Source organism: Buteo buteo, chromosome 7 (assembly GCF_964188355.1).
Source record: "Buteo buteo chromosome 7, bButBut1.hap1.1, whole genome shotgun sequence".
Classification (NCBI taxonomy): domain Eukaryota; kingdom Metazoa; phylum Chordata; class Aves; order Accipitriformes; family Accipitridae; genus Buteo; species Buteo buteo.
Genome location: NC_134177.1, coordinates 7,059,689 through 7,084,923, shown reverse-complemented (window position 1 = coordinate 7,084,923; position 25,235 = coordinate 7,059,689). Strand labels below are relative to the sequence as shown.

At 41.9% G+C, this 25,235-nt stretch overlaps 1 protein-coding gene across 1 annotated transcript in view; it reads left to right on the top strand.

Moving 5' to 3' along the window:
- Positions 1-25,235, top strand: part of SPATA16 (spermatogenesis associated 16) — a 97,416-nt gene that overhangs the window by 31,218 nt on the left and 40,963 nt on the right. Inside the window, exons 3-5 of the mRNA XM_075033198.1 lie at positions 184-329; positions 12,037-12,126; positions 23,730-23,814. Coding sequence (XP_074889299.1) covers positions 184-329; positions 12,037-12,126; positions 23,730-23,814 — 321 coding nt within the window. The remainder of the gene's footprint in view (positions 1-183; positions 330-12,036; positions 12,127-23,729; positions 23,815-25,235) is intronic.

Sequence of the window (25,235 nt, the reverse complement as noted above, 5' to 3'; positions counted from 1 at the left end):
CACTGCATTTTACACTACGTTCACATGTATTTGTACTGATTTTTGTAGTGCTAACTTTAACTAAAGTCAGGGTATATTTTACTTAGAAGTCAGTTTTCTCCATTTATCAGTTACAAAAAGCATTTCTAGCTAACAAAAGGTGTATTATAACATTAGTAAATAACGTTTTTGTTTCTTGTACAGCTTTTCAGTAAAGGTGCTGCTACAGATGATACCCTTGAGTCATCTCCAGAAGATATTTCCAGTATTGCCAGTTTTATTGAGACAAAGCTTGTAACCTGCTACTTAAAACTAAGGAAGCTTGATGATGCTCTGAATCATTCACACAGGTAAAAATAAATATTGATTAGATACACTGCTAAGACTGAAATCAAAAATTAAACAAAGACTATGAATAAATCCTGTGCAGGAAGAATCAGTCTAATAATAAGAGGAATCAATAAAACACAACTTACACATGGCACTGACATTTAGATTGGACTAATTCTCAAAATTTGAGACATTAAGCCACCATAAGCATGTATACATTTACTGCTTTGATAATGCAGTAGGTAAAGATAATGCAGGTGAGTCACGTACATAGTTCAGGGCACCCTTAAAATTGAAGCTAGACAAATACAAACATGCTCAGCCTTATATGACAGTAATGATATTATGAGAGCTCTTGATCTTTTTCAAGCCAGATTAGGTCAGGGATGGCTTCAAATTATTTTCATTACATAATTCCTCATGGGCTTACTTGTGATCCACAGCAAAGACCAGCACCACCAGCAACGCATAAAGAGGCCAGAAACAAAACTTGCACATGGTGAAGATGAAATTCCCATTAGTTTCAGACGAGTGAGGATTTTGCTGGGTTTGTGCTGCCTTTAATTAGCACTCGGGCATAACGATAGTTTCTGTTAAGCACATGCACGTCCTGCCAGCAACACTTCATTACTGAGGTCTCCATCCATATTTTCCCTTGTATGAGAGATATTAAGATGGACACTGCAATTAGCACAGGGTGAGGATTTTTCATACAAGCATCTCAAATGAATGCAACTACAAAAGAGTAGTTACGACAAAAGAGGAGACACATGCTTATGCATGATGCACAGGAGACAGTGGTGAAGAATAACGTGTTGGTATAGAAATGTAATGCCGTCATGGCAGAAGGTTCATTTAGCTACATGCAAAGTCATGGGAAGCCTGAGAATCCCAACTTAATGGCAAGGTCTTTACCTGCTGTCCCTACTCATCCCCACACCTTTCCCAAGCATTTTTTGTCTGTAAAGCTATGCCTACCTGGAGCCTATACACACTGGGGGGGGTGCACCCTCCAGACTAGTTCCAAGCACTATTGTGGGTTGACAGCCTGAGCGCCCACAAGTGGTTAGAGAACATTATGTGCACTCCCAGGGCACATCTAGCACGGATACAACCTGTATTCCTTTCAGGTGGAGTATTCTGTTAGGTGAGCCAAAGCATAGGAAGTGGGGAAGACTATGAGATTCCCGAAAAAAAAAAAAAAAAAAAAACAAAAACAAAAACCTAAACAAACACACACAAAAAACCAAACAACCCAACAAGAAAAATCCCAGAATGCACTCCGCATGCAAACTAAAAACCAACCACATATTTTCATGGCTTCTCAAAAACCATATTTGAAAGGAAAAAAAAAATTATACACACATATATATAGAAAGCTTGACTGGACTCCAAACTTTTGGAAAAATGGTAATGATAGCTCTCTTATTCTAACTTTGATTTCCAAGAACACTAAAATAAGGAAGCTATTTGGACAGTATCAATATAACTAGAACAGGAAATACTTTTCTTTACCTCCTTTAAACTGTCTTGATTTCAAAATAGGAAGATGTATTGACCCCGGTGCTACAGAACCTAAAGCATATTCAGACAAGCTTTGGTTTCAATTGTCTTAAAACGGAAACCATGACCTAAGAAACCCATGACCTACAGAGAAAATAAATGCAGTCAGATTGAGATCACTGGAAAACCTGAAGGAGGGAAAAAATCCTTCACTTTTTTTTCTAATATGTTATTATAACAATTTATTCTTAACTCCTTTAGTTACATAGCACAAAGAAAAGTGGCAGTCAGTAATGCCTATTTTCAATATAATTCTTCTAATAACTTGCAGAATGGGAATAAATCTACTGACCATAGTTGTCACATTGTGAAATGCAGGAACTGATACAATAGTATACCAGTAAAAAATATTCTGAGACATAATTAATACATAGACAAAACTTGAAATACAATCAATAGCTATATTTTTTGAAAAGAGAAAATAAATTACTCTGAGCTCTCCTACTAAAAATAGCTTACTGCCATCCGTTAACTAGTGCATATGAAATTTTTATTCCCATTGAGTTTTTATGTCATCACCACATTGTAATGGTTTGCTGGTAATCCTTTGGCTTTAATCATGAATCCAAATTAAAATATTCATTTCTGCATTTATTTGCATTTACTGAACTATTCTTTCTTTAATTTCATGTAAATTTCACAGCTCCTGCATTCATTTCTGAAGCCTTATTAACCAAAAATCAGCTTTAATATTCTCACACATAGTTGTATCAAATATATAGAAGTGGGGTTTGCTAGAAAGAAATCTTAGGAAGTATCACAACTAAAGAAACAGAGAAAAATTCCAGTAGTTCAGTTTTAAAGTCTTCAAGAACAGGCATCTTCAGGGGAATCGCTTTCCCATTCTTAATAAAGGAAAGGGAGGACAATTTATATCATCAGCTTTAGATCCTGTATGAGAAGCCACGTCTGGGTCCTCCTGAAAAGTGGAAATTGTATTCTCTGGTTTCTTAACATCAAAATTTAAGGCTGTCTTTAGCATCACTGGCACAATTGAGGACACCGGCTGGGTTCTGATCATTCGTCAGGCGGATACAAAAGATTTACCCTTTGCGATCAAACCCTATTAAAACCACTTCCCATCCGTCACAGCTCTGATCAAACGTGCCACGGATTGACCTGACCGAGCAACATCTGCAGTCACCTACTTGACCACCATTTTCATCATAAGATAGCCATCAAAATAATTCCTAACTTGCAGTCTGAAGCTATGAAATGAATCACACATTATTTACATGCCCTGTGGTCCTTTTGGCCCAGGCATTATGGCATACCAGGGTTTAATGATCTTAATAACCCCATATGGCTTGCTGAGAAATTAGATTTTCCCTTTGGTTGCAGAAGGCAATTTTCAATTATAGCAGATGGCAAAACAGTGAAGGTCTGAGAAGTCAAGAACTGACTAAGAAACCTCAGATTAGTACTTAGGCCTTATGTTGCTCAGCCTAATAATGTCAGTGGTTGAATTTTTGCCTCAAATGAAAACAATCTTGAAGCAGAGCATAGCATTTCAGCAGAGCAGTCCCCCAATTACGCTTGCTCTTCAGAGGGCCAGGCCCAACAGAGAAATCCATAAAGCTGCAGGCGCATGTGGAAAAACAACCACAGCGCATCACGTACACAACCCAGCAACTGTTAAGATTCAATTTTGTTTGAAATTGGAGAGTGCAATGCTGAACTCCATGACAATTGAAGATGGAGGATCCTTCAAGACATGATATACACAACTTTCTCAATGACACTCTATATCCCCCTACAGTTTCTTTGGTTATTTTGCTTTTTTCCCCCAAGCAAGCCAAAATAAATCTGCAATGACGCCACGTGACTTGCTGTTTGCACATGGGAATATAAACACAGAACCTTTCTATTAGAAATATGTTTTTTGCCGCTGCACTTGCACTTTCTCAGCTGCTATGGTCCTCATGGCACACAAGGTTTGAAGAATGACAGGCACGTGGCTCGAGCCGGTTGCCTAAGCATAGACTGCTGTTCGTGGAGATCCTGTACGTGGATCAAGCACTAGAAAATGTGGTCGAGGTTAACGTCACCCACCCGGCAGCAAGTGACGAAGAGCATCGTGTTTCGTTTCTGCCTACTTCTGATCACCCCCTGCCCAGCTGTAGCATGGCTGCTGGTGCCGTAGGACTCCCCTGGAAATAAGCTCCTCAGCAGGCGAACAAGGCTGCCCAGCATAGGTGAAAAGTCACACCTCTTCCCAATGGGATTGCCATCGTGCCGTCAGAAGCCCACGGCTGGTGGTGGGAGGTGCATTGGGAAGTGCCATCTGGAAGGACGTTTGTGACCTGCGTCCTCCCAGAGCATCCCTGGGCTCCGCTCCCTGCCCTCCTTCCCTCGATCTGGAAATTGTGGACGTAAGGGCCGAGGGGAGGAAGAGGAATCAGGCATGGTGGCACGTTTCTTTAACGTTACCACTAAGTAATGCCTGAAAAATATGTTCATGATAATGAGGACTGCTGTACGGAGCTATCCAAAATCTTTGGGGGTTAGCAAAGATTTTCCTGTGTCCTTGCAGATTCTGCTCCGCAGCATGACCTGCTGCCAATTCTCTCCCTCCCTCCCAGAAAGGCAATGCATAGAGAATGTAATAAATCTGTAAAGCTTTTTCTGCTATGCCTTTTTATGTGTTCAGTGGAAGGCAGGGCCCTCTAATGCCTCTTGCACAATTCATAGGGAGACACATGAAGTAGAAAATAGCACCTCTGTTAAGTAGTACACGATTGCTTTAGTGATGACTTAACAGAGGGAATCTCTTATGGAGGCACAGTGGGAAAGAAAATCTACAACAGCTGAAGCCTCACAGATTTAATTCCAAATCCTTTGCATTTTTCCCAGTGACTTTTCAAACACAAAAGGCTTAAAATAATTATTAATGATCAAGCTTTATGCAATATCTGCCAGAAAAAAGGCATCTCAAAACTTGGTCAGTGTATTATAGACAGGATAAGTCAGGACTCTCTAATCCAGATTAATTCAGAACTTTTAGACTGAAAATTCAATATTCAGCTACTTCATTCCCTATCTTCCTTATTCTGCACCTTTAGAAGAGGACTATATTAAAGTAAATTGAAGAATGGAATTCTAGTGAAATATTAAATAATGAAAAGTAAATAATGCAACGATGGTATGATACAGTGCAGTCAGTGGGCATTAAAATGGAGACAGGTTAGAAGAAGAGATCAAGAGAATAGATTTTTAGGTAGAAATAGAAAAATGAGAAACATAATGGCTGATGCTGCTAATCTGTGGGAAGTCTGTAGTGTAATGTATACTTTGCTCTAAACTACTCTTCTAATCTCTTTACCTCCTCAGAAAAAGGAGGAAAAAGAAAGAGAAGAATTAGCAGCACCTAATTACTTCAGCAATTGTGTTAGGCATATTGCAATATACATAATAGATGAGATATTATTAATACAAAGCTATTCCATTGAGATGCTCTGGATAATATAAACCAGAAGTACTCTTAAAAAATAATTCCTTCTCACGCAGCGTTTCAAATTTTTCTATGTATGTCAACTTTTTATTACTTTTTAAATGAGAAGCGTTTTCTCTGGATTCCGATTCTCAACTCTGAATCATATGTTATTTCCAGGTTGGTATATCAGTGACATAGTTCCTATTTTATGGGCTGAGACTTCCTCCATTGAGGTCGAAGGCTATATTCCCCTTGACTCTGATGATGCTATATTGCAAAAACATTTATCTACACAACGTGTGGTGAGATCCTATTAAGGAAAGACATCCTTGGGGGGGGTGGAAGTAGTGACCTGGAAGAAATACGGTTCCTCACGGAAGGAAAAAGACTAGCAACATCGAACTGTTTTATAAGAGTTGAGATACATGACAGCAGTCCTAATGGCATCAGAAAATTTGGTGGTCAAGAAAGTGGTACTTGTACGGCTGGAAAGTGAGTGGGCAGTACGTTACGCAAACAAGACGGGAAACGCAGAGTATCTCCACTTGTGTCAAGATGTTTTGGGAACTTTGAAACAAGATCTTTCTAAATATCTTTTTGTTCTGGACCAGAGAACATTCTCCTTTTTACCACCTTCACAGCTGAGGAATCGAGACCTGTATAGCACATTTATCTTATGCTTGCAATTCAAAGCAAATTGCTGCTGCAAAACCTTTTAGCATGGCAGTTATATTTCACTTTACTGACAGAGAAAAGGCGTTGTGTGAAACCTTTTTTGGGAACCCACACTTCCTCCCTTCCTGTCTGTTTAGATATGAAAACTTCATGAGATGCTTTCTTCTGTGCACTGAAGCTCCTCACCCATAGAAGCCATTACTGCATTTATTTCTAATTGGTTGTACATTAAAAAAAAAAAATCCAACTGCACAAAGACAAGTCAGGTGTCCTCCTTCAGTGTAAAAGGATCTGGTCCTGTTCCTCGATCCACCTAAGTTTGGCAGAAGTTTTTCTGCCTTTGTTTGCAGCTGTTTGGTTGGTTCAGTGATAATGACTACATTAGAAGGGATTCTTAATGATTTATCAGATTACCCGTTCTGGACTCTGCCAGATTTGCCTTGATAAGCAGCATTCAGTATAACTACTCTTGTAGCTCATCTTCCAAGCGGCCCTGGCTTCTTTGTCCTCAAGCTTTTTTCTCTCTAGCACAGATGTTATCTAATTTTGCACATCAATTCTTTAAAAAGAGCAGCCAGGGCAGCGAGGGAAGGGTGCACCTTCCTTCAGGGACCAGAGCACTCATGCAAGGGTAAAAGGTCCCCAGGCACAGGGCAAGGTGGGCACAGTCACCGCCAGGCATTTGGTGGCAATAGAAAGAAAACTCCCCACCGACCGATGGGTCTGAACCTGACCAGCCACCAAGAGACTGAAACCGAGCTCAGGAGAAAGGCCCTACCTCCCTCGCACATCCCTGCAGGTGGATCTTCTCACCACAGACACCCTCCTCCTTCCTTTAATGATTAATGCCCACTAGCATTAATCCACCGCACGCTTGTCCTCTGGGAGAACGCGCTTCTGCATGCCTGCTTTCACAAGCCTACCAAATATTTCCACCAGCTTGTTGCAACAGGGAGGGTTTTTTCCCTCTTCAGGATGTCAGCTTTGGTAAACTCTCACACAGAGTAAGGGAGCCCGCAAGTTTTTGTGTATCCAAGGCACATCCCTCTTAGTTCCCTACAACAGCACCGGGAGGAGAAATGGTTTAGAATACAAAGTTAGCTACAAGCAAATGCACCACCATGAGGTCCTGAAATGAAACTTAAATAAAATCCTAACATAGCTGCACAGGCAAATTGCAGGGAAATATGATGAGGTTGATTCCTGGCTACCACAGGGTTCAAGAATTTGAGTTTCAGGAATTTGAGTGCCTCTAGTAGAGTTGAACTCTTAAACCAGCCCTTGGGATCACAAAATGAAGCACGGCAGACTCAAACAGATGTAAGACTAGTACTACACTGCAGAGAATAAGCTACCTGCCATATAGATGAAACAAGGGAAAAAGAAAGTTGAGGTTCAGTGTAATTGTACAGGATTTGTCAGGTTCGCCTGTACGTATATTGGGGCTAGATCATCAGCTGTGCTGATTGACAGTGTTCACTGAAGATAAAAGCATTGTATTAGTCCACAGCAACCGAATACATGGTTCTGCAGAATACTAGTTGACGCATGACTTGCGCTGACATTGTATTTAATGTGGTGCTGAAGAACGCCTCAGCAACTACAATTGTACGTTCACTCAGCGCCAGCAACGTATGGACATGCCAGCACAGCGCCCTGCCATACCCATCCGTGCTGGCTTTACGTCTCTCTGCATAGAGGCACATATTGCTTTAGCACTGAATTTTTACTTCTGCCAAACCACCTAATTCCTCTCTAATAGTCAATTATATTAGAGTATTAAAGTGCATTTGTACAGAAGACCACACTGTATCACAGGAAAGCATGGGCAACTAAGAAAAAGCTTCTGCTACTCTAATTAAAGAATAACTGCATGCACCTCTACCAACAAGCTAGCTTTTACTCACAGTACTAGCAAGAAAAATGAGTTTATCTGCTTTAGTGGTAAAATGTATTTTTTCACTTGTTTCATCTATGGAATCATCTCTTGGACTTTTCTTGGCCCATAAAGGCCAAAACACAAATGATGTGGTGGATAGTAGCAGAGGCACTTTTTCATGTCAGTCAGATTAGAGTTAAATCCCCGTTGCACTTGGGAAGGAATTTGATAGAGAACGCGCACCTCAGAAAAGGCAACATGATTTCTAGCAGCCAGTTTTGATGGAGCAATCCCAGTTTCTTGCCACACCTGTTTTCTTATCACCGGGCAGCACGACTGAAAGAAAAACTTGGAGCGAAAACCACAGACTAATGTGTGCATCTTTGATTCGCATACTCCAATTGCTATGATGAGGAGAGAGTTGATGCTTTCTTCCCCCCTCCTCACAGTCTGAAGAAAAGATAATAGGACAAACACTGTATTATTTTTAAGAGAAGATGTCAAGATGAAAAAACGGAAATGTCAAAAAAGAGGCTGATATACGGCATTACTTAAGGACTGTTTTGTTGAGAAAAACTGACCAAATGATTTACGAAAGGCTTTTAACAGGGCAGTCTTTGGATTACAGTGAAGATGAAAAATAAATGAAAATCTATTTCAAGTTTACTTTAGCCTAGTCATTTGACAGATGAGGGCAAAACCTGGCAAGAACACAAGTTTTAATCTTCAGATGTAGTGACTTTATTTGCAGTTTTGCGGATTAGAAGTTTTCTCTGTGCAAAATAAGAGCTATCCATTTTCAGACGTTTCCTGTCGCAACTACTTTTTCTACCTGAATCTCCCACGAGAGGCACACGAGTAAAAAGACGAAAGGACCGACGCTTCCCCCCACGGCACAAATCACCACGTATGGAGATTGTCCCAAGCGCGTTGCAGCCGGCGTGTCCACCGCCTTCCCTTCCTAATTCTTCTTCCAAGCCTCCCTCCCGAAACCCATCCCTCCTAATTAATTACTGGGTTAACCAGCCTAGTATCAAGACTGCTCATGGCTGGAGGTGGATCTTGGAGCATGGACTCGTTCTCAGTGTGCACAGCCTGGCACATGTCTGCCTGGCCAGATGGGTCCCCCATCTGCTCCTCTTTGAAGGAGAACTTCCTGGAATTAGGGTTTTCCTCTTAACCTTTGTTTGTACGATTCCTTTGCTTCCTATTTTCATTCAGGTTTTTTTTTTTCCCCCTTTTCACCAAAATCGCCTGAAACGGGTCAGAGGCAGATTTAAAAGCCAAAGAGACAGCTCTGCACAGTTTTAGAGCACACCTGGCATGAAGTTAGCACTGCTCTGCACAAAGACTGCTAAACTGGAGCTCCATCAGCACGGCAAAGGGCTACTTTTGGGTAGAGTAGTAATAGAGCAGAAATTATTTCTAGTATATAGGCTACAGAGAGCCTAGCAACATCAAACCAAACCGCCAGGAGTCAAAGGTAGCTTTCTGATGTTTGCTCAAGCTATTAGGGCATGCTATAATATTTTTCAGTATAGAATTTATAGATCAGGAGAAGCAATTGATCTTTTTGAGACTAGTACAAACTCAAGATGGAAAATGGAGAACTGATATCTAATTTTATGAAAATCTGCCACAGTTCTATATTTATTATAAGCCTATCACAGCACATCCTGCTCAAAGACTTACAGAAAATGTGTTGCTAACTACCAAGGAATTATTGATTTTTTAATTTTTTCCCCTCATGGCGCTATTGCTTCGCTGTGGTGGAACCAATAACTTGGGGGGGGGGGGGGGGGGGGAGGAGAGAGAGAGAGGAAAAAAATAATCAATATTACTATTATCAATGGTTGACTACAGTTTACAGCAGCAATAATCTCCTTTAAAATAGCTTGCAGAAGTACCAGTTGCCATCTATGTAAAGTGTTACTGTTTTGGTCAAATCATTAAATGCTGATAGTATTTGATGTTTTGATGACTTTTTTTTTTGTTAAATTAAGTTTTGGTGACCATCAGTATTGTCTAAACTTCAGATCTGAACCATGTTTGCTGTTGGCACTACCTTTTTGTTACTAATAAGAGTGATTTGTTCCCCTTATTAAAAGCAACTAATTTTTAGCATCCCATGCTGTTTCGTACATTGTATTTTAGTTCAGTATTTAGATGTGCCCCCAGTCACTAAGGTCTGCACCTCCTCCACTAATGCCTTAAGTTACATGACATCATTCGTCACTGGGTTTCCCCCCAGAGAGGTAGTGTCTGCAGGGTAATGCTTTCTCTCCATACAGTTTTCTGAGCATTTTTCCGATGTTGGGCTGGGAAAGCATAGTTCCGAGACGCTTCCTAGTTCCTATACCACCTTCGGCTGGGCTTCAGCAGAGCTACATCTCCAGAGCACAACGCAGCTCTGCTCGGAGCGAGCAAAGCTTTACTCTGCCCGAACAGAAACACCACTGGTTACAGCTGCCTTAGCATTTCGGTTTGGTGCAGTAGGAGCATTGTGATGCACTTCACCCAGTTTTCTCCATTTTCCACGCACACTAGATTATTCACAGACCAATTTTGGCACTCACAAAATAGATTAACTTCAGAGAAAAACTACCTGTACGTTCTGCAGGAGCTGCGCACAAAATACAAGCAGCACCTAACGAAGGCACAGGAATCCAAACCATGGCTGACCTTCAAGACAGCTCTGAGCAACATGTACGGGACATTTTGTTTAAGGGAACAGACTAAGTCTAGTCTGAAATAAAAGCCCCAGCTATCTACAATATAGATGTAGGGGCATCAACATTAGCTTCTCTGATCTACTGATCCACTCCTTATATATCTAATTACTTGCAAATGTAGATGTAACCATTCAGAGCTTTAGGCCTTCTTCTGCATGCCTGGGAGAAAGTGCCTCCAGCGTGAATTTGACTGACAAGTCTACAGCATCTTGGAGATACCTTTAGGTTTTAACTTGTTTTGAAAGCTCCTTCTGAAGGCCACAGACATACAGTCTGTGAGTGGTGAATACAGACAGAAAAGACAGTTATTGGCCTTCTAAAATGCACTGGGTGTTTCCATAAATGTGAATTTATAGCTGAATGGGTTTACATAAATATTTATGTCATAGTTTCAAGACTATGAATAAACTTTAATAAATTATCTGGTTATGAAGAGGATTAGTTCTGTGGTTATTAGTAGACTGAAATCACAAAAGCAGTAGTTTTAATGTTAACATGATATTCAAAACTTTCAAAACAAAGTTTTTCAAACTTTTTTTTTTTCCAAAACAAAGGGAACAGAAGCCAGTTTGCAAATATTCTTTGTAATAGAATGTAGTGTTAATGTCTTTGTTGATATTGTAAGCTACTGTTAAATAGTTCATAAAACATGCACGTAATGATAAGTATTAAACTTTGCATCCTAAAACATGCTATATGTACCTTTTCTCCAGACACTGGGAGAAGTGCAGACCAGAGAAGCCAGTAATTTGTTGGAGATCTCACAGGTGGAACTAATTAGCTGTAGAAGAAGCTGTCACTCTTGCCGTCCCCCTGCTCACATCAGAAGGCTACCCTGGCCTGCCAATCTAACTGTTTAGCTTATGCTATTTTTACCTTTCCATCTTTTCCTGATATTGACTTAAAGCCCATAATTTGTTACACCTGGAATTACATCTGTTAAATTATGAGTCTAAGAAACATGCCAAGGTCCACCCACGTAGAACCTATCACTTGTACAGAAAGAATTTCAAAATCTTGCAACTTAACATTAAAATACATTCTAGATGCAGTTTTTTCCAAGTAGATGGGTCAGACAACTGTCACTCACGTTTGTGGAAGTAAGGGTTAACAAGAAGTTGTACTGTAGCATCTTTGCTTATGTTACCTACAAGCTAAAGGCAATATAGAATATTACCACAGGAAATTTTTTTTCTAGAACAGTACACAAAACACTAATGAAACTGCATTTATGATAGAACCTCAATAAAAACGTTAATAATGCTCGTTCATATATCACAGCTGTCAAGAGAGAAAGCGATGGTTCATATTACATTTGAGACGTACAGCGTTGAGTTGCATAGAATAAGCTTATACAGTATGTGTCAGTGACGGTTTGATTATTAGTAGCTTTTAATGATTTAAAAATTAGAATTCTTAACTTGTCCATCTCTCATCTTTTTAAGGAGCATTATCCTGAATCCAGCTTATTTCCGGAACCACCTGCGCCAAGCTGCTGCGTTTCGGTGTTTAGAGAGATACTCTGAAGCTGCAAGGTACTCTGGTGCTCATGGATTTCTAATGGTTTCTCTATAGCGCTTTCATTCCAGCTCTCAGTAGTAAGGATATCATCTTATATCCAGGCTTTTCCAAAATCAGTGGGAGCTTTGCGTTGGCTTTGTGTATATGATCTCACATGCAGCAGAGCTCCAATCCTCCCAGTTGGCGTAACATGAATAATCCCAATTACGTCCCTAGTTGCAGTTAGACTAATGTGCGTAGGAGCATTTACTCATTCTTGGCTACAGGGGTGAGCCCTGATCAGGTCCCAGGGCCGTGCTGGGGCAAAAGCTACGTGCACACAAACATCTTCCACTCCCTGGTTTCCCCATAACCCTGGGCAGAGGCTCAGGTGTGCTCCGAGTGGATGGACAGGGGGGAAAGAAAAAAAAAAAAAAAAGGGAAAAAGAAAAAAAAATTCATCAAGATCTCAGGGTACATTGTGGTATGCTGCAAAATTTAGCCTGTGTGCTGGTGTGAACGGGAACTGCTGGCAGGAGGAAAGCCTGCAAGAGGAAGCTCTGCTTGTATGCTTGCATTAACACTGCCAAAACCTAAAAGTTTCAACACGCAGCAGAAGTTTTTAACCACTTAACTTGCTTAAATGAAAGAAATGCTTGAGGAAACGCAATGGTGACTTGGTATGTATCACCATTACTACTAATATTAGACACTTACAGAGGACTGTTCAGCTGAAGACCACAAGGTATATCACAAAATATTTCACAAATCATTAGCTAACTAATGGCAGAACAGTCAGTGCGAATTAGGCAAGAGACTGAAAGGGTCACTTTGCTCATCATTTAAGATGGATGCCAGTGGCAGAGCTCTGAAGCTATTAAAATAGCAGCAAAACAGTTTGTACGGGGAGCGGAAGAAGACTTTATCCAAACAGAGTTGCAGAAACGATTTGGGAAGATGAACTTCAATTTTCTGTGTTGGACTTGAGCCAAAAACTCCAGGACGAGCACTTTTCCTTCGCACATCAGGTCAGGGAGAAGAAATTGGTTCTCCAAGGCAAGGAAACAGTTTTTTCCAAATTTTTTCAGAAGTATCGTTTCAGATAAACCTGGAATATTTCACTTGACCATAAACCCACCCACCCTCTTTCCCCCCCCCCCCCCCGAAAACACAGCTTGCTTTTCAAACAGAGCTGTTTCAAAATAAGGAAGTGAAACATTTTGCTGAAAAACAATGAAGTGTTGGGATAGTTCCCAGATCTCCTTTTATATCTCACTGATAACAGTCTCTTCTCCCTAAAATCTTGTTGGGGTGTTGATTCAGAGAGAAATTGTCATCTACTGAATCATCAACAGTTGAGGTCCACTGATCAGCCAGACATTTTAGAGCTGCGTTAGGAGAGTGCATTGCTGTGACAGGTGGGGAATCCTGCCCAGGATATTTTCAAAGCCAAAAATTCGGTGGTATCCCAACAGGTGGAGTGGTACAAGGGGAATTGTTTGGGGTGCTGGGGGGGACAGGGAAAGGAGGGCTTTCCCCTTGAAGTCAGGTTGAAGATTTTCAAAATATCAACAATAATAAAAGTTTAAAAAAATACACTTTCAGAAACTGATCTTTCCTAAGAAGCAGTACATATAAATGCCCATATTTTAGAAGACAGTATGAACCGAGAAGGTGTTCATAAATATGATTTCAAAAATAAAAAAAACCTGTGGTTGGTGTTACTGCAGATAAGCAATCAGCAAGTTTACTACATCAGCAGGCAGGAGGGAACTCTGTCAGCCTTTTTTCCCCACATTGAGTAGCTTTCAGGCAACTAGATGATTTTAAATGAGATTATGTATTTTGTAAAGGAGAGGAACATTCTGACAGACTGAATCCAGAGTGGTTCCAAAAGCAGTGACTATAGCAGTATTCAGAGTTTAGCCTAGTTTAACATAGTGTTATAGCAACTGTGCAGAGCTGCTTCTGCAGATTGTGTTAAACTAAGCTTAGCACTACTTCTGTCATCTCACTGGAGTCACTGGTCTTAGTCGAACCCCACTAATGGTACAGAATGTACTCTGCTCGTTACAGACAGTCCATGGCATACAGATATTCAGTTGCCGTTTCTGGAAATACAAACTTGGGTTTTGTTAGCATAAGCCGTCGCTTATTTCCGCTTGCTTTTTGCGCAAGAACAAGGTCACTCTATTCCTTTTTCTGCTTTTAAGTATCCCTCGCTTTCCCACCCCCTCGTGTGATTTTTAAGTTATTGCGTAGTCCATTAAATACACTCAGAACACTGTATGGGTACGTGAACAGGAGTGGCTGGTTGTGAACAGTTCTGCTTGGCACAAGCAGCACGGATAATCACATTTAACCCAGCCTACATATCAAGCTGAGATCCCCTGAGATCTTGTCTCTGAAGACATACCAGACCAAATTCTTCGGTTCAGAGAAAGTCGTAGGTTAGAGTGGGGTCAACTGCAATTTAAGCATCTCTCAAGTTCCTCTGTGTGCAGTTCTCACTAGTGCAGCCCAGTATCAGGAGAATAAGCGTATGGAGCAGTCTAAATGCAAGGACATCTGAATTAATGCAAGAAGTCAGATATGCCCATATCTGCATCACTTCTGACTTTCATCAGCTGCACAGTGATTCCTTCAGGATAGCACTGCGGTAGGATGCCACCACGTAGAGTGCAGTCTAAGGCCATGTGGCATTGTAAAGCAATCCTAGAAACACCACTGTGGGGTCACAGCATCTGCAAATGATGAATTCCAAAGTGCTGCAACCACTTTCACTAGGACATCAGCTAGTAAATATATTTCTCCTCTATTGGTATCTCTGATGTTAGAAGAACACTCTTGACAAACACAGTAAAGATTTAAACCTCAGAAGGGAGAAAAGCTATTTCAGTCGAAAGACCATCTTGGCCCTTGAACAAGCGGGCATAAATGCATTTATATATAAATTTAGTCGGGACGTTACCGGCAAGTTTTAGGCATTAGAAGGCATTTAGACTTGGGATCAGCCTCCAATAGCAGCTACTGGAAGTACGCTGCCAAAGGACACACGGTCACAGCTGAGGAAGGATCGCTTAATAACCAGAATGGAAAGTTCAGGCAAGGGTCCTAGACTCACTTTTGCCCCAAAACTGAGAAAATGGTCTTGGAGAAGGCCAAGGAGAACCCAACCTGCCAGGCAATGTAATGACTGCTACCTTAGGGAAGGAGGAGATAAGGGACATGTAGGCACAAGGGGATGCGTAAGCCACAAAAGAACCACAGAGGTCCATACTATAAGGACAGAGCAGACAAACCACCAGCCCCTGCTTTCAAGGACAAGAGTGCTAGAAAGGGAACATACATCCAAGGATGAGCCTGAAAGCTCCTGAAAGAAGAGTTATCAGAGCCTGTGCGTCCTTCAAGTCACCAAGCCCAGGGGCTGTGACCCCACAACTGCCTGTTACGCATCCGCAGGAGAAGGTCTAACCAGATGAGCAATAAGGCATGAAAGCAATTTTTCTTCTTTACTCAAATAGAACAGGCTATTGCTGACACTGAATAGCCTTGAATCAGTAGTAAGGTGAAAATTTGTAACTTCAAGAAAAATAACGGCCATCCATTTGCTTTGAAACTGGAGTTTCAAGTACAGAAGGGATTTTGCCCCTTTTTGTCATTAAGCTGTGTAGCTCTCATCTTTCTGCTAATCCAAATGCTGTGCTGATTTAACAGTGTCACTGTGTTCTGTGAAAAGCTTAAGATAGCTCTTTTATCACCAGTTAGAACAGTAGTGACTTGAAATTAGTTGTATGCATGTAGGGGAAAACAGACTGTCTGTCCCTCTGCCAGAACAAACAGCTCATATTCATCTGACTGCATAGAGTAGGGGTAAGCAATCCTTAAGGAGGAAGAAGTTTTAGGATCTTAATAGCTCTGGTATGGCTGACTCAGCTTTTTGACATTCCTATTTAAAAAAAAAAAAAGTTAATCTAGATAATCCCACCAGCTGAAAAGCAAATTAGGTCTGCAAGTGGTAAACCTCAGCCCTCTGCAAGAGTTCAGGTCAGTGTCCCCTTTTAGTCAGACTTGAAAATGTAGTGTGAGAAAGCTGTGAATAATTTGGGCTAGTTTGGTACTAAGGAAAGAGCTACAGATAATTGGGGTTGGGGATATTGGCTCAAGGACCCACCAGCCAACTGCCTCCCCCTGCACGCACCTGCAGCTGTGCTACCTTGCCTTTGCATCCTGCCCAAATTTTCTCTTGGAAAACCAGAGGGAAGTTTATAGTCTTTCTCTTTCCTAGTTGTTTCCGCTTTCCTAAACTGAAATAAACAAACAAACAAAAAATTCCAATTCTATAAAAAGAAAAAAACCAAATTCTATTGCCATAGCAACGGACCCCCCCCCCCCATAGCCATCAACACGGAGAGTCCCCGTTGGCCCCACGATTCACCGCAGCCACGGAGGGTTCTTTTTATACCGGGACTTCGGGAGCTGAGGGGAGGACGAGAGCCCAGCGGCTGCCCCAGGGTGCAGCCCCCCCTGTCTGCAGCGTGACCGCTGAGCCCCGCAGGCAAATGCTTTTGCAGGGGGAGGACACGTTGCTCAGGACTAGGAAAAAATCCGGATCTGGTTCCCCCTGCCCACCAAGGGATCGCAGAGCTTCTGCTGATTTTGGGAGCCCTGGAGTAATGCTGGGAAAGGAGCGATTCGTAACTTGGATCTAGGAAAGCAGCTCTGACGAGGGCTGGGATCAGTCAAAGACCAAAGGGAAGTCCACCTGGCCCGATATTTAATTTGACACCAACATACGATGTTAGTCTGTGTTTAAAATTACCTGCTGTTATTTCTGTGCCACGCGCGTTACTCTTTATCACTTGAGATTGTCCAGGTGTCAGACAAGAGCTCCCTCAGAGGGTCACATCAGAGGCAAGAGGCAGGCAGCCTTCAATACTGGGGTTTTTTCTCCCCCCCCCCCCCGCCAAAAGTAAATCCGAACACTGACAGTACAAGGCACATCCTAACCCAGGGAGCACAACGTACAGCCAGGTACAAGAGAGCAGAGCGAGCACCAGCTAGAGCGCAGAACAAGCACGGACCGCGCACCTCCGAACGTTTCGTTGCATCACTGCTACAAAGAGTTCATCCCGGCTATCCCATCCATTCTCCAAACGGCTCGCTCAACTGTGCGGCTAACAGAGGCATTGGGGCTCCACGCCTCCTGGGATTTGTACAGCACATCCATCTGGACTACTGCTTGTTTCATACCAGGTCATGGAGAGCCCAAGATCTCGCTGGGCTTCACGACCTGTTTTCTTGAACATCCCCCGTCATTTTAAAAGACTTGCTATTTCCCCATGCATTGCTCAGCTCACATTTGCAAAACAATTTCTATGTCCTTACGTGGCAGTTGCCATTAAATGAGAAACATTTGTTTTCACTGCATAGCAATCTCAATACAACGCAGAAAGCTGTTACCTGCATGCAACCATGGGACAGATAATAATAAATGTAATAAATGTATTCTGAACACAGGTGCTATTTTCCTTGCGGGAAACTTGTTTCTGCTTTCTAGCAACAGGCTAATGACCCAGAAACTTCAGCAAAGACAGCAAGCGTACCCCGTCACTGAACTGGAAGGGTTTGGCAGGACAGAAGAGTTTCATAGCAGCTTCCCAGTTCACTGCTGAAATGTTTAAAAGGAAGTTTTAGCCAGTCCCCTGCAGGAATTAGCAACATCAAAGTGTTATACATAGATAATTTAACTTTGTGCCCCATTTTAGGGCTAGTCTATCTACAGGCAAATCCTGACATTCATTTCTGCTCAACATGCTGGAGTTCTGTTTTTCTCTCATCATCTAATGGTTTCCAAGGATGTCCATAACAAAGTAATGGGTTTACATTTATTTAGTATACATGGAGAGGTTTAAAAATTAACTGTCGTTATTTTGTTCACTTTTCAAATAGGATAATTGCATGAAAATGACTACCTCCTACTTATTCCAGTTACAAACATCACTTTCCTTTTCTAATCTCAGAAGAAAATAAGAAAGGTCATCCAGAAGAGAGCAGTGGTTTGTTTTGCGTCTTGTATCTCAGTACTATTGCATTAGAGATCTCAAATACCCAGGTGTCTGCATCAGAGCTGATCTAAATCAGAATATTAAAGTTCCTGTTAAACTGAAAAAAAATAGACATCTACTCACCCTTCCCAAACCGTAGGTCTGCACAGGACTAACATCACAGGGCAGGGGCCCAGGCCTTCTATTAGTACCACTTACTGCAGATCCAGGTGAGACCACTTGAAGTGGGGAGCAAAGGTAATCTTCTGCCACTTAGCAGCCTCCTGATCTCAGCAGCAATTGGGGCTGAACAGCAGAGAAGAGTGAAAGTTACTCTGATGTGCATAGGAATGATTATTCCTAAAGCTCTGCCATCTGCAGAGAAATCCTCCTCTCCCCTTCAGGGCTTCCTGCTCAAGGGGAGCAGCCAGGGCTTAAGGAGCTGACCTTGAGTCTCACCCTCCTCTATTTTCCAGTATTTACAGTGGTAAATGAACACATAAGTACTTAGCAACAATGCTAATTTCTTGTCTTCTTTGGAAAGGTAACACTTTGGTGCATTCCAGAAAACTCTGCATATTTCTTATACCTGTACCCATCCATTTTCTTGTCACGGACTTGCGTGGCTGCTGCGAAGGATTTGGCTGTACGCTGGCTGTTAGTGTCAGCAGCTGTCATGCAGCAAAAGCTACCTTTGACTCTTTTATTACAAGCCCTGTGCATGTCTGGAGATGGGCTGAGGGAGACAGTTTAGGATCCGGGGCGTGCTCTTCGCTTGCACGTATAGAAATATATCTTATTATTCTGCACCACCAAGTGGCCAGATTGAGCAGATATTGCGAGACACCTTTGGATCCAGGCTTACCACATTAACCCAGATGGGTTTGGTTATGTTATGGAAGTTCATACTGGTCCAAACTAGCAACTAGGAAAAAACCATTTGAATATAAAGCCTCATGTTTTGGAAGAAGGAAGTGTCACATTTTTCTCCGACGTGCCCTAAGGTGTTCCTGAAAGTGTATTGTCAGAATTACTTCAGTTCTCGTATCAGACAGAGCTCTTTGGTGGGCTGCCCACCTGAAACTCGGGCATGTTTTAAGTGTTTCAAATTACTGGTGGATGGTTCTGTAAATGTGAGGCCAATATTTCTGCAAATCAGTGAAGTGGTTGTCTCAGAAGTGGGAAGAGAATGCACGTATCTTTGTTCTTCACCATTTAGTGAGTTTAATCCCACTATCTTTAAAACTGTAAAAAAAAAAGATGGCATCTCATCCACAGAAAACGCATTACATGGTCTAAATGGGAGCTATTTTCCCATTCTTTTTTACCTTACTTTCCTTGCGCTCAGGAGGGGTCAAAGTTGAGCTCTTACGTAGTCATTCTAGAGGTACAAATCAGAGCGAGGTCTGTTGCTGGCCAGCATTACTAGTCCAAAATCTCCACGTGATGTAACAGCTGATTCCAACTGATAATATTGCATATCGCATTTAATATACAGTATTGATATTGTAGCAGGGCAGGGAGTGGTCCCTTATTCTGTTTCTGGGAATATCAGTATCAGGAAATCTCTTCTTTCAAGGACTTCTGCTTTCTGCTCTTCCCAAATCCCTGTTGGGGAGGGGAATTAATCCCACCCATCCCTCCTGCACTCACCAGAAAGCTTCTTTTCATCTGTGGAGTTCCAGTGAACAACAAAGCAACTCAGCTTCATTCTCAAGATATATATTATCCCCGTAAACCTTTAATAAAAATGCAGTCCTACAGTATGTCCTAGATTTTTGTATGCTTCATTCCACCTATAATGTTATGTATAAAATCGACTGTAATTCACAATGGATGGCTAATTTAGTCATTACGGATTCCCTTGTTGATCTGTATTTGGTATTTATCGGTCTGCAGATTGGGCCAATGTTTTCGATGTGCAAGTAGAAAAGAAGGTTACAGCTGGTTCTGTAACCAATTTTCAGACTTTTTTCCAAAGAACATGTATTTAGTATAGGTGAAAGGTTGAGTAATACTGGGCTAACCCAAACAACAAGAGATTAATGTATACACACAAAGAGAAATGGCAAGAATAATCTGAATTGCTGAGTTACCTCTAAGAGTGACTATTCCTTCTAACTTCTTTACCTGTTCCCTGGACAATTTCATCAGACATAAGAAGGGAAGCTTCAGAGTCAGACAGTTTGAATTCCACCCCTCATTTTTTTAAATTTTTGTCTCAGTTTGGGGAAAGCAAATGTCTCTCTTCTTCATTAGTGCACTGAAGGAAATGGAAGCATTACATTGTACAGTGTAAAAAATTATCGCAAATGAGTCTATTTTAAAATAAAGAAGGGCCCACCAAATAAAGAAGAAAACCTCCAGATAGCCATATCACTGAAGGAAGGTTGGTCAGCTTTGCTGAAATACTGCTAGACATGAAGCCATCAAAGAAGAAACAGAAGCAAGTATAGTGTCTTGAGATACGTGCATGCGACAGGCTTTCACTCTGATGAAGGAGGGAGAAAAAGTTGTCAATGAGTTGGGTCACTGGCTGAGGACCTTGAATAATAATTTCATAAATAGTATTTCCTTAAATCATATTTTACTTAAGTCTCATTTCAGAGTGTCTCACAGGCTCATCAGTCTCTTACTGAAAGTCTTCGTTACCTGGATTTCTATGGGCCACAGGGATAGGTCCTCACTGAGAGTTAGGAACCCTGCTCAGTGCTCTATGCCTTCATGTATTTCAGAGGGAGCCAGGCTTTTAACATGCCTAAATATCCCAGTCGGTCCTTTGGTTTCTGAGTAATTAGGTCCCTAAATATTTTTCAGTGCCCAGCCCTGTAACCATATTCAGGCAGCGTAATTTCACCCGTGTCCCTGCGTCTGGAAATTCATAGTTCCCTACTGCATGTGTCACTCTGGAGAAAACTCCCTGACTCGGGCACATTTGGGGTTGGACACAGACCGTACACATAGAGCCTTAATGCTCACGTCTCTTCGGAAAGTGGAATTTTTTAAGTCAGTCCCTCGCAAGCCCCGAGGTCACAGTAGCACGCGTCAGTCCTGACCCGTGTGTGATCCCTGATGGCCGAGGACCTGAGGAGTAAAACTGGGATGGAGGCACTCGAAAGGCTCGGAGGAGCTTTGTGTACGTGCCTCGCTATTCCCGACGTAATGCACGGCAACACGGGAGAAATCTAGCAGGCATAAAAGCAGATATTGAAAAAATAAACACGAATGCTGGAAATGTAAGTGTGCTTCTGATTATTTAAATAAGAACAAATTAAGAAGGAAGAATAAAGAGGAAAGGTGTTTGTCTGGAGCGCAGCGATGCCTGGAGACCTCTGCCACGATCAGCACGACGTTGCGCTCAGCACGCTGCAAAGAATCAGCAAAAGATTGCGCCAGGAGGATTCGCACACCAAATAAGTCAATCAGCCAAATAAAATCTTCTGCATTTTACAGCTGATGCTTGAGAAACAGAGAAAATTGAAGCGGCTCGTCTGAGAACCGATTCCAGGTTTGCCCAGGGCTCTGCGCACATCTCCACCTTCGCAAGCAGTGCCACGCTGGGAGAAGAAAGCGTTGGCTACCACCGAGGAGCGGGAGGTCACAAATTGGAGGTCGTGTCGTGCTGCCGGTGGGATGGATCCTCGCTTCGCCAGTCCGCGGCCGGCAGTAGGGATGGCAAAGCACGCTGCGGGGGTCTCTGTATCGACCGGTTGCATTCCACCCGTGGCAGTGCTCCCGCAGTGGCAGGCAGCGACGGGGTGACGCTCGGGGTTAAGGATTTGCCGCTTTTAATCCTTGAAATGACAGCAGCTGGGGGGCGAATATCTATAGGGTCCCAAATTGTAAATGACCACTTGCAAATGTCCTTTGACTCCAAAAAAGACAAGGCCTTAGTGCTTGAGAAGTGCTCTAAATTTAGATGGAAAGCCCCTTCTTTCCCACGAGGTGGCCGCAGGAGGCCACCACCGCTCACGTACGCTGCTGGGGACTAGCTATTGCCATTGCCACGGGGGCTGGGAGCTTTGTAGACCACCTCCAGTAGACCAAAGGTACAGAATAACACAACAGATTCATTCCAAGTCTTCCCTCAATTTTATGCCTCCTGGTTATTTCCCTTTTGCGCCTCAGAGCACAGCGAAGGTCTTTCCTCAAAACCGTCGGCAGGTCAAGCAGGCAAAGCTGGATGCTTTGCTCACCTTCTTTGCTTCAGCCACAGGATCCATATGTCATTCCTGGGATTAAACCCTGGCACCATTTGGAGTCAATGAGAGTTTTGCCAATGATTTTCAAGGCAATGAGGATTTCGTCCTTTGTTCATTCTGTGCCGGCTGGGCTAACGATGTTCAATTAGAAACTGCTCTTTGTTCTAGTGCAGTCAAGAGGATTTTTGCCAATGATGTGAATGAGCATTGGATAAAGCTTATGGCTAAACCCAGTCCTTATGCAGAAATCCATGGATCCTACTGAATTGCTTTTCTCCCAGTGAAATTAATGGGAGCTGTACGAGAACATCTAAGGGAAGATTTAGTTCCTGTTTGTAACAATATGTTACCCCCTGATACTGGGCCTGCTTTGAAATGTTTATTGTTAAATCCTTGTATTTTTGGTTATATCTCATTAAGAACATAATACAGCCTTGGAAAGTACATTCTGAAAGGGTATTACAACAGGATTGGGATTCCTGTTTGTGAGACACTTTTAACTAGGGGGAAATTTCAAATTCAATTTACAGTAATGTCAAAGCACAATTAATATATAGGCAACGATAAGGGGAACATGCAGAAGTACACATTGATAGCAGTGCATCAACAAATAAACTTTTGGTGCTAGTAATTAGGTACACAAGATTATTATATGTTTAATTGACTAAAGTGACAATTTGGAATTACATCTAGTCACATTTAATTGGATCTGGAATCTCTAGAGGAAAGGAAACGGAGAGCAGTGTGGAGAGGCAGCCATAAAAGCAAACTGATTTTCTAAAGTCTGTTAAGACTCTGCATTAATATCCATTGCACAATAGTTTTTTAATATCCCTCACTCTAGAAAGAGTAATGCAATGATTGTCCCAGACAGTGAGAGTACTAAAGCATACTCAATTAGGTAGCAAGATAGCTGATTACTTTTAGTTTGGGGTTGGTTTTTTTAAGATACAGTTAATCAAAGGTGAACTGCGTCTGAATTTGCCATAGACAAGTGGTATTCTCAGACTGCCAAGCTACAGGGTGTTATACACGTTGACGCTGTCCTAGAAGAAATGTACTTACACGTAAGATATTTCACCCACAAATACTTTAAAGCAAAAAAGAAAAGCCAGACTAAAATATTGCATGGCAGTCATTAAATATTTGCTCAGAGTAAAATATGGAAAAGCTACTAAAAGAAAATGTAGGCTTGTTTGCTTGCAGATAGTTTAGCTGGCTAAAAAAATGTTTACTAATGCTTGTCTTGAAGTTGGGCAAAGACCGAGACTTATGTGTAATCTTTTGATACAAACTTCGTGTTGCACTCTTTTAATGTTACCTCCTTTAAATATTGCTATAAACATCCTTCTCTCCCTGTACACTCATTTATTCTGCTTTTGTCATCAGGAGCACCATGATTGCTGACTATATGTACTGGCTGACAGGAGGCACTGAGCAGCATACAAGCAAGCTCATCAAACTGTATTGGCAGGTAAAAATTGATAGCCCAATGAGGAAGGAGGTGCCTATCTCACTATTAAGACCAAAATGAAGGATTATAGCTTAAAAGACTGCCGACAAAGGTAGCTCTTGGGCATATCAATCAACAGGACACTATATAGTACTACCGTATTTATAATGAAGCAGATTTTCTTGGACTAATTTTAAGGGCAAAATTCAAGGTTGTTAACCCTTGGCTCATACTTCAATTTTATGGACTGCTATAAAATTTAATTCTGGATACTGCATAGTCCCCTAAGCTATTTTTTGTGAAGTCTTCCTACCTTAGTGACACTTCCCTTTTGCAATTTGCATGATACTAATCCTCTGACACCTTTCCAAACTCTTCAACCGGAAGGGGAGGAAAAAATGACTGTAACGAATGGTCTCAGAGGAACCTAAAGTGCTCTGTGAAGGATAGCTAGGTAAGACCCCAGTCTACAAAGATTACTTATGTGGGGAGTAGACCATTGACTTCAATGAGACTCGTCTCTTTGAGTGATACTTATTTGAGATGGCTGTTCAGCCACATCAGCACAAATTTAAGTTTAAGGGTACCCCCTTCTGCTTGGAGGGGAATGGATGCTTTGCTACATCCTTTGCTGGCAGAGGCTTATTGCTACAGGAGCTTCTCACCGCCAGCGGTGTCCCAGCCTTCACCCCCTCGGTTTCAATGCGACCAAAGTGAATTTCAGAGGGAGTACGGCATTTGGGCCTCCGGCGTTGGAAGACCCTTCTGCCTCCCAGAACGGACCTGGCCCTCAGGTCCGACTTGTCCGTACAAGGAATTTAATGATACTAGGAACAATACATGGCCCTTGCGATAAAATTTCAGGGTCTGATTCTGATCTCATATGTTTTGCGATTATTCTGTGAGAACATCTGTGATGCTTGTACTTTATGTGAAGTGGTGCAAAATATGTCTGATATAAGCCAGAGTAATAAAAATCAGAATCTGGTCTTTTATCTTCGCTCACATGGTAAATTCTTCCTTTTTAAAACTATTATTAGTTGCATTCTTGTTGGTAAAATGGAATAAATCTCAGTCCTGGGAGCTGCTGAATTTCAGTACTGCTGTGAGTGCAAAGTGCATCTTATTCAGAGAATTACCCACTGGGCTAGTGTTTGCAGTGCCTGTGAACTTTCTTATATGCTTTCCAGCAGAGAATTTCTTCTGTACAGAACAGTTTGATTTTTTTTTCCCCACTGGGTCAGATTCATTTAAAATCTTGAGTTCACAAACAGGTTTTATGAAGGGGTCATTTTTCGAATGGAATGTCTTTTTTTGTCTCTTCACACCGGTATCCATTGACTTCCTTTCTTGATGTCATGGACAGGAAGCTTCAAAGAATAAACCTTTAAAGCAGGAGCTGTCATAGCTGTCCTCTCCCCCAGGGGTTCAGACTGCCCTAC